General features: G+C 37.5%; 1 protein-coding gene across 1 annotated transcript in view; it reads right to left on the bottom strand.

Moving 5' to 3' along the window:
• LOC110784543 (uncharacterized) overlaps window positions 1-13350 on the bottom strand; it is a 30940-nt gene extending 17590 nt beyond the window's left edge. The window contains exons 1-10 of the mRNA XM_021989008.2: window positions 13192-13350; window positions 12857-13117; window positions 11749-11808; window positions 11547-11639; window positions 6185-6413; window positions 5614-5720; window positions 4681-4743; window positions 3629-3729; window positions 1990-2084; window positions 1207-1227 (exon numbers count right to left, since the gene is read on the bottom strand). Coding sequence (XP_021844700.1) covers window positions 1207-1227; window positions 1990-2084; window positions 3629-3729; window positions 4681-4743; window positions 5614-5720; window positions 6185-6413; window positions 11547-11639; window positions 11749-11808; window positions 12857-13117; window positions 13192-13197 — 1036 coding nt within the window. The 5' untranslated portion in view covers window positions 13198-13350. The remainder of the gene's footprint in view (window positions 1-1206; window positions 1228-1989; window positions 2085-3628; window positions 3730-4680; window positions 4744-5613; window positions 5721-6184; window positions 6414-11546; window positions 11640-11748; window positions 11809-12856; window positions 13118-13191) is intronic.
• Between the last annotated feature and the right edge of the window lie 1930 nt (window positions 13351-15280).

The raw sequence follows: 15280 nt of genomic DNA, 5'->3' as shown, positions 1-15280 counted from the left end.
ATAATTCCCTGGACCAACATTCTATAAACCAGTTTTTAAATCTCAAAAACAATTTGTAAGCAAGCTCCATCAGTTCCCGCTAGCTAGTCAACCAGAAGAGAATATCAGAAAAGAGAAACATTAAACAATCATATTCAGGAGTCTATACAAGAATAAAGATGTAGTGTAAGAAGGTATGATTTAGATCTCACTAGAGGGACGCTTTACGTTTCACGATAACAATTCATGATTAACTTATAATTAGTTAGTTCTCCTAGCAGGTAGAAAGGTCCAACCTCTTGGGGCCGTTTGGCATGGGGGTTTCAAGGAAGGGAAAGGCAATCTAGGCCCTTGTTTCCCACAGAGTGATGTGGATGCATTTTGCACTTTCCTTTCCCCTTTTCTCAGTTTCCAGATTCCCCAAATCATCCCTCTTCTCTGCCCCCCCCCCCCACACACACACACACACATAAAACAGCAATAAAGACAATGAGTATCGGTACCACAATTACAAAATAAGTAATACTCCCTCCGTCCCTTAATACTTGCACCGCTTTCCTTTCCGGGCCGTCCCTTAATACTTGCACCGCTTCTATAAATGGAAATTTATATCAATATTATATTATTTCTCACACTTACTTACTAACCCCACCTACACCCATATTCCCTACAAAAAATCATTTAAAAATTAACACCTCCACTCACCACTCTCCACCTCTTACACATTTCCCACTAACTATATTAAAAAATACCCTACTATCAACTAACACCCATTAAATTAATAAGTCAATTCAAATGTCTTAAACTCCGCACCGGTCAAACCGGTGCGAGTATTAAGGGACGGAGGGAGTAAGCCAATACTGCATTTGTTAGTTTCGTATAGTTATAGTTTGTAGGCACACATTCAGAAGAGTAGGAAAGAGGGTTTGGAGCAGTGGGCATATATTAGAGGAAAGTGGTGTATGTGGGGTCTGCGTAAGAAAAGGTAGGAAATAGAGTGTTGTATATAGGGTTGGTATACGAAAAATAGAAAAGAGTGTTGAATGTTGGGTTGGATGTGAAAAATACTTTGCCAAGACAGAAATCTAGTAAAAGTATAACAAACCAAAAATATGGAAGGAAACAGAAAGTGTCACTATCAAAAAGAAAGGGAGGTAGTAAGTAGTGACTAAGTAAATAAAATAGTAAAGCAAAGAAACAGTTCAAGTGTAAAGATAACCAACGTACCTCCAGGGGTAATTTGCTTTCCTGCATTAAAGAATATTCAAAATGTCAGACACCTCAGACTCAAACAAGGTGATAGCACTCATAAATAGATAGATTGCCAGATAAATATAACAACCATATAACCCTAAGCTGCTCACGGTCAAAAACACCTTTCTGCACAACATGTACAAATGGTTGAAGACTTGCAGCTGTCAGCGTGCTAGTGTGTTGGTGATTGTAGCAAGAGATTGATGTACAAAGACATTAGTGGTGCACATGACACGAGGCAGAAAATCATTTAAATAGAGACATTAATTCAAGATCTAGACCGCATCTTCCTCCATCAGAATAAAAACAAAAAACAAAAAGACCACATCTTCAACACGATCATAAGCAAAAATAAATGAACAAAATCAGAAATCCATACCAAAACAATTAAGATGAACATAAACAAGAATATTCTACTCCCAAGATTTATCTTTGTCCTTCCCCAAGAAAAACCTACTTTAATAGAAATTATAAAACAGAATAGAGTCTACCAATCTAATTAGTTACTACAGCACATCTGGCTTACACTGCTAGGTAAGTAATAAGAGCAACACATACAAAAACTCGGTTTGTGGTTTGCTCTAAAATAAAGCAAGAATGCCGCACATCAGCACATGACAATGGAATCAGTACCCACAAGTTGTAAGAAAGAGCATCAATCCAAATAATACATAGCCATCTAAACGACAAGAAATAACTAATAAATTATGTTTATTCAAGTTTATCAGAATATTTCACAGCACAGAGTGATCTTACCCAATGTCATTGCAACAGCATAAGGGTCTTTAGCTGCTAGCTCAGAGAGTATCTCCAAAGAGTGTCTCACGGCAACAGGATCAGCAAATGAAATCCTGCATGTATTCGTTAATCATTTTTCTTTCTATTACAAGAAAAAGAGAACAAACAAGTATTAAAATTTAAATAGTAACCCAATTCCCTTAAATCTTCAAATTAGAGTAAATAACTATGAATAGAAGTGTGTTTCCATTCTGAAAACATCCATCACAGAATATCCATGAAAGCAATGGCCACAAAACCTCTTCTAATTGATTGCTCCAAAAAAATCAAACCACGTATACAACCGTTCTATAACAGTCAGGAGGCAAACCCAGGACTCCCCAATGCAAATTCCTCAAAAGATATTTGCCACCTGGCAATAAAAAAAATGATGGTAGCCAAACTTCCCACTGAACAGCAAAGCAAACAAATATTCGACATTATAGCAAACCCCACCCTCTGCTTTTATAGCATATCATTAGTATTTATCCTACCCCAAGCAACGGTCCAAGGTAAAGCTCGCAACCCAAAAAACACATAGCCTCTCAGTTTATAGCAATTACTACGTAATAAAAAAGGATCCCAAAGAGGCAGCTACAGTAGCGACTTGGTTAAATGACCGCAAAAAAGGCTAACCAACAAAACAAAAACAAGGAACCATCCCAAATCCTAGAATTTTCTACATTTATACAGTGGAAACCCGGATTTTTTATCATCAAAATAAGCTCCTCTACAGACATGTAAAACTGACTTGTACCTTATTACCTGATCCAAATTCGAACTATCAAAGCTGTCACTTTTTCAACTTCTTCAAGCACTCGCCTAGCTCACCAAGGGTTGGTGGTTGAATCCTTTTCTTTTCGGGTAGTGAAGAAAAATGTTGCTTGCAAGCAGGAGGTGACACTCGTAGGGCCTGACCAACTTTCTGGCCCAGACCCCTCATTATCTATCCAGATTCCACTTACATTGATTTCACCAATATTTCAAGTGAGAATAAGAAAAATGAATTAAAGCGGGCAAGGGCTTGGCTTAACCGTTGCTCTCTCCAAATAAGGTCAGGGGTGGAGACCCGCTAAACATCATTCCGTGGTAGTGTTCTTAGAAAAGAAGGCGTCACCAAACATGTGGAATATTTTAGTGGTGGATGAAAGGCAGTTCCTTCCTCCTAATTTTTGGAGAGAATCTGGCTCATGGAGGAAGAGTAAGCGTGTGAGCACGCTACATCTTAGGAGCTGATCAGATCAAGTAGCCCAAAATGGATGACCTGATTTAGACCCGGAAAATTGATGTCTAAATTTGATTACTTTATCATATTAAGCTAGTTGGCAATAGTCTCAAACAAGACTCAAATTCTACTCCTTTGTCTCTGTATCCATGAGAGGCCTTTGCTTGGCTTATAAAAGTGCACCCAAGGCACGCCTGAACACAAGGCAAGTCACCTTGGTAGTGAAAGACTGAAAGGTGCAGGGCAGTCGTCAAACTTCATTTCCTTGTACATTTAAGTTTTTACACTGTAACAGTCGTATAATATTGACCAGGAAGAGTACAGACAGAATTCCGTAAACTAAAAAATTGAGGAAGTTAATAAACGAAAATTAGTAATCCAATAGAAGCTTACCCCTGTGCAGCACGACCAAGGAACACAGGATTTCCCGGGTCTAGAGGAAGTCTTCTCAAAGCGCTCAGGGCAGCATATTGCAAATTACTCCGGATAATGAACTGTAATTCAAATTAAACAAAACCAATAGTTAACACAGATAAATAAACGGCTCTCGCCTTGAAAAAAAAAATTGAGAAAAAGACCCAAACCAAACTTGCTCATCCTTTTTGGACCCTTTGCCGAACTTGTCCATAGATGCACACCAATTTCAGAAGTAAATGCTATTACTACTTTCTTGATCCAAAAAAAAAAATCAGCAATAATTAAATACTCCCTCCATATTTTATTAAATTTCTACCTCTATATCATATACTTTTAAGGGTTGTACTATAAGGGTAGTCAATTACAACTTACAAGAGAGCTCATGTGATGAGATAATTAAGTAAGAGAGGAAATAACTGATTGACTGTGGATTTGTAAGTTTTAAGGGTAAAAAATCATCATATAAGGAAATGGAACATTTATTTGTATTCATCACAATACGGAATTTGGAACATTTGTTTGTATTCGTCACAAAAAGGAATGTGGAACAATTAATAAAAACACTGACGGAATATATACTCATACACCAATAGAGGGCCAGAGATCCTGGGTGAAAGAAATCAGTGTGCCAATCAATCTTTAGAGTGTTTAAATCATAAACAGACAGCAGGAAAGATCCCCACAGAGTAGCACCTAAATGGAAGCAGGAAAACTTATTCTATGATCCAAGCTATAAATCCCATTACTACTACTACTACAAAATATCCAATAAATTTCTAATACATTAGCCCCTCCAATGGTATGAGCAACTGCCAATATTAACTGACAATTGCAAGTTGCAACTGCAAGTCTGCAACCGCACCCAATAATTTTCCGGTACTAACACACTAAGACCACTCCAATACACCCAGTCACAATGATTTCCATCTAACTCAGAAATCACGAACTTTAATATGCATGAAAATACCACTGTGCAAATCATTGCATGAAAATATGAAGAGGAGCTTAAATAGATTTATCAACAGTACCTCCTTGTCACCACCTTTTGTCCCAAAAATCCCTTTCTTTGGTTTGTTGGGTCCATCTGCAACCTGAAAAATTGAAACAAAAAAGCATAAAATATTGAGTCAAACTAGATACAATTGCAGGAAAAAGATACAATTTAAGAATACCCCTCAGAAGAGATACAAAAGAAAGAGGCAAAAATTTTAAGGAGATTCTACAGAAGACTTAGTGGGTTTGTGTGTGTATAGAAAGGGGAGCACACTTGGTTGTGTGTATGTGTGAGCGTGCACAAGTGTGTCTGTGTGTGTATGCTTGTGTGCGCAAGTGCGTGTAAACACTTCAAATGCAAACAGCGAACAATACGGGTATGAATTTGGGGTGCCAGACTTGGAAAAGCCACACCACTTGCTATATGGTAATAGATTAATATAGTAATGTTGGTAGGAGAGCCTCATGCCTGTCCATGATAATGCTTGTCCACCACCAAAGATCCCTTTAACTTCATAAATTCCATTACCACTTCTGGAGGCAGAGTGTAAATAGATATTTATGAAGAAAATACATGCTAGGGAACGAAATTCGATAGCATAGTCATTGGCATAAGGCTTTTCTCATAAAATTATATATAAAGTCATTTCCATTCCTAGCATTCATAAGTATCATGACCGCCTAACAAACTGGCTGTAGAAAGAAATTAAAATGTTGGTTATTCAAAATGTAACAGTGGCACAGCACAGAGTGGCACACCACAGAAAGGCTCTTTTTACTTTATTATAAGCTTTGCAAACTAAAGAGTTTGAGATGTCCAGCCATCACTTTTTTAACGTTCAAAAGCATGGATATATCGTAACTCTACTCTGTAATTTCACTGAATACAAGAGCTTTTTATAGTCATACATGAATGAGAGCTGCATTTGGATCTACATGTTGGAAATCGCATAACAACAGAGACAAACCTTATCAAGAATTCCAAAGACGATTTCATAAACTTTCATAAGAATTTCAGAGTTGCTTGATGGAGCATATGTAAGAGCCTTCAATGCCTGTAGTCTTCGTGCATGAACTTTAACAAACAACAAATACAATCTAAGGTCAGATGCCAAGTGGAGATAGCAGTTATTATAACTCAACTTCCAATGTTATAATTCAAATCGCATTTTAGTATGGAGATCACAATTTACTTTATAACCTTGTCATATTCCGACAAATAACACTGTCAGAAAAGATCTCACAGTTAAACATAACTCTCCTAAAGAAGCCCTCCATTAGTATGATGCAATAAGATCATCAAAGCAGCATAACATAGTTACATCTAGCTATTTTCTAGTCATATTGGCATCGTTTCCTAATTAAGTAATGAACTCCAGAAATCAGCAAGAAATAAACTTTATACCAGCTTTTCGACTAACTGGTAACCTAAAGATCAACTAACAAACATTTTTTTGCAATTTCTTCCAGTTTTGGTGAATCAAACTACATCACAAAAACAAGAAATTTTAGGACAGGTAGAGAAAAGGTTTCACTCACAATCAACATCTTCATTTAATGACTCGCTAGTAAGTTGCTGGGATATTCTAGGAACAACATCTGCTCTAGTAACCCCACCAACAGCATCAATGTCGGCTAAAGCATCCCAATTAGGAGTAGGAATACCACCACCAGTACCTAGACCTTGTGAACCAGTATCTGATAAAATTCTCGCCAAGTAATAATAGACATATCGCAGAACACTTCTATCTTCACACTGCTGAAGAAGCTGCAAAAATCATAGAGAAAAGAACAAGAACTGTTGGAATACCAACAAAAAGAAATCCATAGATGGAAAATTTTCCACAGGAGTAAAGTATCTTAGGATATGAACATGTTATTCATATATTCATGTTGCCAGCAATATTTCTGGAGATTGAAAAAGTTTTATGTTGTGACCAGAAAACAGAATAAATCACATTATACACGCAGTGGACAGTATAGAACTTCAGGGTATTTAACTACAAGCAAATTCTTCTGTTAAAGCAGAAATTTAAAATTTGGCCACTCAACAATCACGGATGCAAACATTGCTCAAAGACCAAGCAAGTTAGGTAGATTAAGAAAATTCCTCATTATTACTCTCCCTATATCAAATTAAAAATTGTGCAATTATGCAATGTCAACCATTAAACAACTAATGAAATGTGATATGCGAGGGAAGGCAACGGACAAACAAGCATGCAAAGGAACAATGGACACAACAGAAGACCTGGTGCAAAGGACATATATAAAAGAAACAGAAACTATAGAAGTGAAGCTAGAATCGGTTGTGGAAAACCTAGAAAAGCACAAAGTCATATGAAGCATCACAACACAGCGCGCGCGGGGGATGAGTCCCCAAAGGCATGAGAGGAGGAAAAAAAATGAACTCCAATCACACATAACATCAGAAAGGGACACATTTGGGAAAGCCCGGTGAGCATTAGTCCAAGAAGAAGCTATATACACCACTCACTCCCATAAATCATTCAATAGAGACTGTTGGATACTGAAAATCCTGTTATTCCTCTGCAAGAAAATCACCTTATAAATAATACCTCTGCAAGAAATCCACTCATAAAATAGACAAAAAAAAGCACCCTAACACAGTATTTTATGCCCCTTTTGCCTAAAGTACGTCGTATAATGGACCTCCAGATGAGCTAGAAGAGTAGGAGGAGCAATCCAATGAATCACTTCTACCCACATATGTTGTACCTTCCTTTTAAGGTTTTCTCTCCGGTCTCTACGTTACTTCGTCTATCATTTGCCACTTTTTCCCTTTTATCCCAACTCTTAAACCTTCTTCTCGCTACCTGTTTCCAACTTTTATTCTCATTCCAAAATTATTCTTAGATAGGGCGGAGGGTGATTGAGAGCGATCTGGGTTTATTGGGGATTGAGGAAAATATGGCATGAGATACGGCGGAGTGAAGGGAGATAATATATGTCAGACGACTCAACATGACTTCTTAATTCTCTTTCTCTTTTTTCTGTTTTCTATTTTCCTTTGCAAGCTTCTCTCATTTTCTATTTTTATTTTTATTATTTTTTCAAAATTCTTTAAACCGGTCAATCTTGTTTTCTTGTTCCCTATTTTTCGTGCCTCGTTAACATCTCATCTTTATGTGTTTACTCTCTTTAGCATAACCTTTTACTTCTCTTACTTTACGTTCCGCAGACGGTTCATGTTAGCCGATCCCAAATCATTTGGGACTAAGGCTTGGTTGTTGTTGTTGTCCTCCACAATTATTCTTAGAGTAATACTGCATCAAAAAGACACCAAGGTGGTGACACCCATATACAAAAGGAGGGCTAACTGGCTAAGGACAACAAACTCATGTCCTTGAGTTATCCAGTAGCAATTTTTCTACAAAACCAAAAAACTTCAAGTGTTGCTGAAATCCTAGTACTTCCAAGTATCTCTCCAAAGCCAGTTACATCCATAAAACATTAGAGAGCCAAACTGATCTAACTAACACAATAGAAAGCAATGATTCCAAGTGTCACATTGTTACATCTAAAAGCTGAAATAATTTTATCAAAAATGACCATATAATATCATACAAATGAACCTCTAACCTATGAGACCGAAAATTGATGAATAGGTCTCTGATTCTCCTTTCTTATTTGCTCAAAAGGGGATGACTAATTGACTACTGGCTAGCTCTTGTTAAAGAACTTGTTAGCGATATCTGAAACTCAGCATTACAGTCCTTGGGTTTTCAACAAATTATCATGGTTGTCCTTGATACTCCCTCCGTCCCGGAATACTCGACCCGGTTTGACCGGCACAGAGTTTAAGGAATTTGAATTGACTTATTTAATTTAATAGGTAGTAGTTGATAGTGGAGTATTATTTTAATGTAGTTAGTGGGAGGTGGGTTAAGAGGTGGGGTTGGTGGAGAGTAGGGGTTGAATTTTTAATTATTTTTTGTATAGAGTAGGGGGTAGGTGGGTTAATGGGGGTGGAGTGAGAAATAATATAATATTGTTAGAATATTTCCATTTTTAGAAACAGGTCAAGTATTAAGGGACGGCCCGATAAGAAAAACAGGTCAAGTATTCCGGGACGGAGGGAGTAGTATTCATATACTTCGTATTTAGTTGTCTACCTCACAGGAAGTTTGAGTTTCTCAATTCCAACATTATACGCGGTCTTTTTGTAAAAAGCAAATACTTTCTCAGGTGAATGACACATAGTAAAAGCAAAAAAAAAAAAAGGAAAATGAAAAGGCTGCACAGTGTCAGGGGGGTCGAAAAGGCGAGATGTTTCCATATCGATGGTTCAACGACTTTCCCTCGCGGATGTGGCAATCAATATTAAGTAAAAGGGGACTAAAAGGGTAGCTATAGCCGCCTATTTACTAGATCGCGGAGTCGCCATTCAGTTTTCAACGACATTGAAGAAAACTAACATAACTCGGTTATCGTGATACGCAAGTAGCAGCCGAAACTCAGGCTCACGTATTTGACCACAACGGCCTTAGGTTCCTTTGTGATCCCTGTTGTGGAGATCGCTCAATGTACGCCCGCAGAGTAGGGATTGAGGGTTCGGGGGACATTTACTAATACGGGGAGTAAATATACAAAACGGACATGCATTATATACATTACTAGTCAGAATTGATTTTAAAGCACAAATATTTACTCAACAACGTCAAAAGGTTTGTTTAGATCCATTCACGGTACTTAACAATAACCGGATTTGTCCAGAGACTATCTTAGTTAGGCGTGATTAAACAAACAGGTTATGTGAACAGATTTATATGGTAATGAAAGCATTAAACAGATTATGCACGTTACAATATAGCTTAGGCTATATTGCTGTTCTTAGGAACACTTACCACTCGCCTTAGAAAAATCTCCTTTTAGCTTTATAACGACCTTTGTACTAACTGATAGATCCTTATCCTTCCTTCAATTCCGGCAGAGTGACCTTATTATTATCCCAGAATATCAATTTCCCCAGAGTACTTTTTAGGAGATTTAAATATGGGCTAGGCTAAGAATAAGATCAAAAGAACTAATATTCAGGACGGGACTTTAGCACAGATTTAGAAAGCAAGGAGGAGAGGAGAAAGAATCCAGAATATCATAAGAGTGAGACTGAATGTGGATTCATGATTTGGGGTGCAGAATGGCGGTATTTATATTGTAGATTGGTGTAATTCTGATAGTATTAGTATTACTAATCTAGATAGAATTGTAGATCGAATCGTATTGGAAACCGACGGAACTGTAACAGATCCGATAAAATCGTACGTGTAAAAATATTTAATTAGGATGGAAACTATAGCACGCGCTAGAAAAACTAGCGCCTGCATGGCAAGCGCAAGAAATAAATAGCGCTTGCCTTTCAGCGCCAGGGCACATCTGTTCCACATATTTCAGAAACTTCGATCTTCAACAGCTCATAACTTCTTCATACGAAACTCGGATTCTAGCAAATAATATCTTGTTGGAAAGCTACGAAATCCAGCTTTCCAATGCCACCGGTCTTGCATCAATGGGCTTCGTAAATCTCAAGTTATGGCCCAAAGAGTGGAGGTCGGTTCGTATTAGCAAGCCCAAGTAAAAGCCTTATAACTCATTCGTTTTAAATCGGATTTGGGCTTATGATAAGTCTATGGAAAGCTTATTCCAAGGCCTATGTGCATCAAATCATAATTTATAAGACTAACTTTGACTTTGTAAGGACGTATCATTTGCTAACGAGCTAACGAGCGTATTCTAAGCACCCGTAAGCATGTTTCAGTAACTTGGGTTAATATTTACATGTACTGTGCCCAAGAACTATGAGTTCAGATGTTATCATTCGAGCTATGTTATTCTAATCAAAAAAATGTGGCGCGTGCAGGTGTGCTGCACGCGGACAATTACATTCTACCTTTCTAACGATGTGCAACCACATATTAAGCCGTATCGGGATGCGAATGCGACTAAATACGTGTCCAACCTATTTTGGGAAGCTTTCTATTTATGGAAGGTATTATATTTAACAGGTTCTGCTCTGGATGGCCTCTTCAGTCAGTCGAGGGTCGTTATTTGGCTAATCAGAATGCATTGTTGACGAGTGGGTTATAGTTTCATCATTGAACCTTCCGACACGAGACAAGGGGTCAAATGTATGCGTCTACGCACAGTGAAGAAGATGTTGTCAAAAAGACCCATAAATCACCTTCCACCGCACCCAGTTAGAGAAAAGATAATCAGCATGGTCAAAAACTATAACCATTGAAACTTGTTCAAAAAAATCCTCCCCATTTCTATCAAAATAAATCTAATAAAACACGGTTGGAAATAAATAAATTTTTTGTCTTTGTCTTCTGATTATTAGCAATGCGTAAAGGGGATTCTTGAAGCCATTATTCGTGTTAATTATGTCCATGGTGTGATGAACTGACTATTTTGAGCAGAAAATTAATGTTAGAAATTATATTAATTTGGTAGAAAGATGATGAACACAAAATGGAATACAAAAGGTAGTGACTTGAGGCCACCAATCTCTAGGTTTAGTGACTTGAGGTCACCACTCTCCAAAGCCTAAGCTTTACCAAATTCTCAACATGCCTCCCATAAACTAGTGTGCTAGTATTTATAACCATTCTACTACACCTACCTAATTTGTCTTCTACCTAATATCACTCATTACGTATTATGCCCTTCCCTTACACTTGGTCATTACACATGGCTAAGCTTTGAGCAAAAAACTTAAGAATATTAAACAAACTCTACAACGAACTTTGAGTTGCCTCTTGAGAATTAACTTCATCTTTAAACTTCAGGTGATGCATAAGGATCCAGCTAACACATCTATACATGCATCATATTGATTATATGTTTGATGCAAAATATTGGAAGCATGAAAAGACCTTACCATAAGAAGAGATGGAGCCAATGAAGGATCAACGGAGTTATATACAGCAAGTTTCGGAAATACATGATTCACCAACTGCCTCTGCGAATTTTTCTATGAAAAAGAACCACAAAATATAACATAATTAGGAGAGGCAATAAAGAGGTAGAACGTAAGCACCAAACAAATGGATTGGGAGTAAACAATTATACATAGTACATACTTGATCAGAGGTAGCTGCAAGTTCGTGTATACTCCTTGCAAGTTGCGCATATGAAACCGGCTGAAAATACATTCATCAAAGAAAATACCAAGTCGTTGAAATTCACCAATGACAATAGTAACGCATATCCAAGAAAAAACACTATAACAAGACAAGGTTAATCCTATGTACAATTATAACAAAACAGGGAAGCAAGGGCTGTACTAGCTCTTTCAATATCCGGTGCCTTGCCGCCTAAAATCGCAAGAGATTTGAGAAATGAGAACCAAAGTTATTAATGAAACAGAGACTAAATTCATGAAGATGTAACCCTGTCCTAAACAATATTTTCTTTTATCAGGTATATAAGCTAATAGGATGGGATCAGCTAATAACGTCAATCTCACTTTCTTCAAGTCCTATTTGGCCTCCTCAGCTTCTTTTCACATCTGCAACATCCCAACCTTCTTTACTGGTACATCCTATGATTGACGTCTCACATGCCCAAACAAATGTAGCCGATTCTCCCAATTTGTACCCGAACTCCAACTTCCTATGAATACATACATTCCTAATTCTATCCGTGCTTCCACACATCCATCTCATCATAACACATCTTAGCTACATTCATCTTCTTAATATGCTCTTTCTTAAATGCCCATCATTCTAACCCATATAACAGTGTTGGTTTACTTGTCTTCCTACAGAAAAAAACGCCATGATCACACAATAAAGCTCTCCAGTTTATCCACTTACACTTAATTCTATGAGACAGTATTATAAATCGATCAACAAGTATTTAAAACATTCATAGGTAACTTCTTACCAACTACTGTCCCAACATCTTTGCTTCGCCACCTCCCAATACTAAAATGTCACTCCATTCCAGCGAAACAATTTTATTTAATAACAAAAAAAAAAAAAAGCAGAACCAAGATTGATCTTCCACCACCCCATAAAGAAAACCCATAAAATTCAGCATCTCACTTAAACAATCACATTCTTACAAAATGCAACCAATAAGACAAACCACAGAGCTCAAATTAATCAAAAAATCAAACTACAACGGAAATTTTAAGCAAAATTCAAAAAAATAAAATCAGCAAAAATGAGTTAACAACGAAATTACCCTTTTCTTCTGCTTTTGAGGCAAAATATTAGCACGAACAGCCTTAGCAGCAGAAATGGTCTCATTTTGAATCTGCATAAGCGTAGTCCTCTTCGATTTCCGGTCAGTAACTGGTTTCCCTAACGATGAGGGCGGTGGCATCGTCGTAGACGCCGCCATTTGCATTGGCGCAGGTGCCGACGACGAAGACGACGACGATTGTGGCGGCGCCGCCTTCGGGTCCGACGTCATCAGATCCATCAACGTCATGCCGGACGAATCCTGGAAGAAGAGAGAGTGAGTGATGCAATTAACATAAAAGAGGACAGAGAAAGAGAGAGATCTGAGAAAGTTACCGCCATTTCTGAGTTGGAAATTAAAGTGATGTAAGAATTTTGTGATCTTTGGAGTTTTATCACACAAAATTTTGAAAATGTTTTATGTTCTAAGCAGGCTGCTGGATTATGAAGAGAGAAGGTCAAGCAATCACGGTGATTGACGAAAAATTGCTATACTGTTTTCATTTTTTTGGTTATTCTCCTCGGTAAGTTTGTGTAATTGTACTTTTCCTTTGGTAAACAATAAAAAAAGGAAAAATTAATATTATTAATCTTAATTATGTGTGGTCTTTCAATATTAATCTCAACTAATACGGAGTAATTATTTTAGATTAATCTCAAGCATATGTTTCCCTTCTTAAAACACTTTAGGTTAACAGGTTAACTCTAAAAACTGGTCACCTACATTTTTCCCTCATTCTACCTCCAGAAAATGCGTACCTGATTTGTTATCATGAAAAGAAAAATAAATTACGTACCTCTCTCTCCTCTATCATAATCGTTTCTTGTTTTCTTTGTATTAACTTGACCAATTTCAGCAAAGAATTCAGAAAATTGATCAGAAGTCATAGTATAAGGCAAATTTCCCACAAAAACGATGTCGTTGCGCCTGAAGACATAGTATTATGTATGATATTGTTGCGTCTGATGTTACTTTCAGGTTTGCTGCTTTCTACTTTCCCCTTGTTGTGTGTTGGTATGGTAAATCACGATAGTTTACTGGCCTGCTGAATTATTTGGGGGATTATAGCTAAGAAAGTCTTGAGTTTGTATGGGTGTTTTGTTACATAAACTCAGCCTAGGAATTGTCTTTTTTATATTGTTCTTGATATTGACTCTAACGGTGCTCTATCTATCAACTTCGGGTGAATCCAAGCGTGTATGGTGATAAAAAATACTCGGATACATACATATTGGACGGTATGCCTTACAGATAATTTTAGTTATTTGTAAAGTCTAGATCCTTATTGGTTTTCGCTTATATCAGCTCTTCTGTCATAGGTTGATGGTTCTCGCACAACATGTTGTTTTGATCTCTTTTGTCTTGGTGTTGTACAGACTAGCAGTGAAATGATAAATATGCATTCGCCTCATGTCTCTTGTGTATAACTTTTTTAAAATATATATGTTGCGTTGTACTCCCTCCGTCCCTTAATACTTGCACCGCTTTCCTTTTCGGGTCGTCCCTTAATACTTGCACCGCTTCTATAAATGGAAATCTTTACTAATATTATATTATTTCTCACACTTACCTACTACCCCACCTACACCCCTATTCCCTAGGGGTGTTCAAAAATACCCGACCTGCATTACCCGACCCGTTGACCCGGCACAAATTATGCGGGTAATTTACTGATTTTTCTGAAATAAACGGGCCGGGTAAACGACCCGGTAAATATATCGGGTCACGGGTCGGGGCATGGGCCGCGCTTTTGTCTAAACGGGTACCCGCAGACCCGTTAAACAAAAAAAATAATAATTTAATTTCGCGTCAAATAGCCCAGTCCAGAAAATAAAAGCCCAACTGCACTTTGATTTCACGTTTTGATTCATCAGCGATTCTAAGCCTCTGACTATTCAGATTCACAAAACCTAATTAGGGATTTAGGGTTCCCCTTTCCTCCGGTCCTCCGCCAGTCCGCCCACACACAAAATCTCTCGGACTTTCGCTCACTGCTAGGTGGCTCACCGTAATTAGTTTTATTTAGATGTCTGCCTATCTGAATCTGGTACAGCTTCTGCCTTCTGGATTTAGGTGTGCACTGCTGTAGTGTTGTGTGCAGTTGTGCACTATGTGTAGGTACTTAGGTGTGCTACAACTACTGCTGACCTGTTGTGCTACTGCTTGAGTTCTTGTGGTTGTGTGGCCATATAAAGTTGTGAACTATGCTATGAGTTTTAGTTTTTAAATGATTTGGATTTTAGTGTTTTAAGTATTCTGATTTTAGTTTTTAGTACTCTGTTGTGAATTATGCTACAAAATCTTAAAGTATGCTATAAAATCTTAAATTATGCTTCACGATTATTTACAAAAGTATGAGATTTTTTTCTTAATAAATAAACCGGGTACCCTATTACCCGACCCGGAAAATTGGGTACCTGTTTA

The sequence above is a fragment of the Spinacia oleracea genome, chromosome 4 (genome assembly GCF_020520425.1).
Source record: "Spinacia oleracea cultivar Varoflay chromosome 4, BTI_SOV_V1, whole genome shotgun sequence".
Lineage (NCBI taxonomy): Eukaryota > Viridiplantae > Streptophyta > Magnoliopsida > Caryophyllales > Amaranthaceae > Spinacia > Spinacia oleracea.
This window is presented reverse-complemented; position numbering and strand designations above follow the sequence as displayed.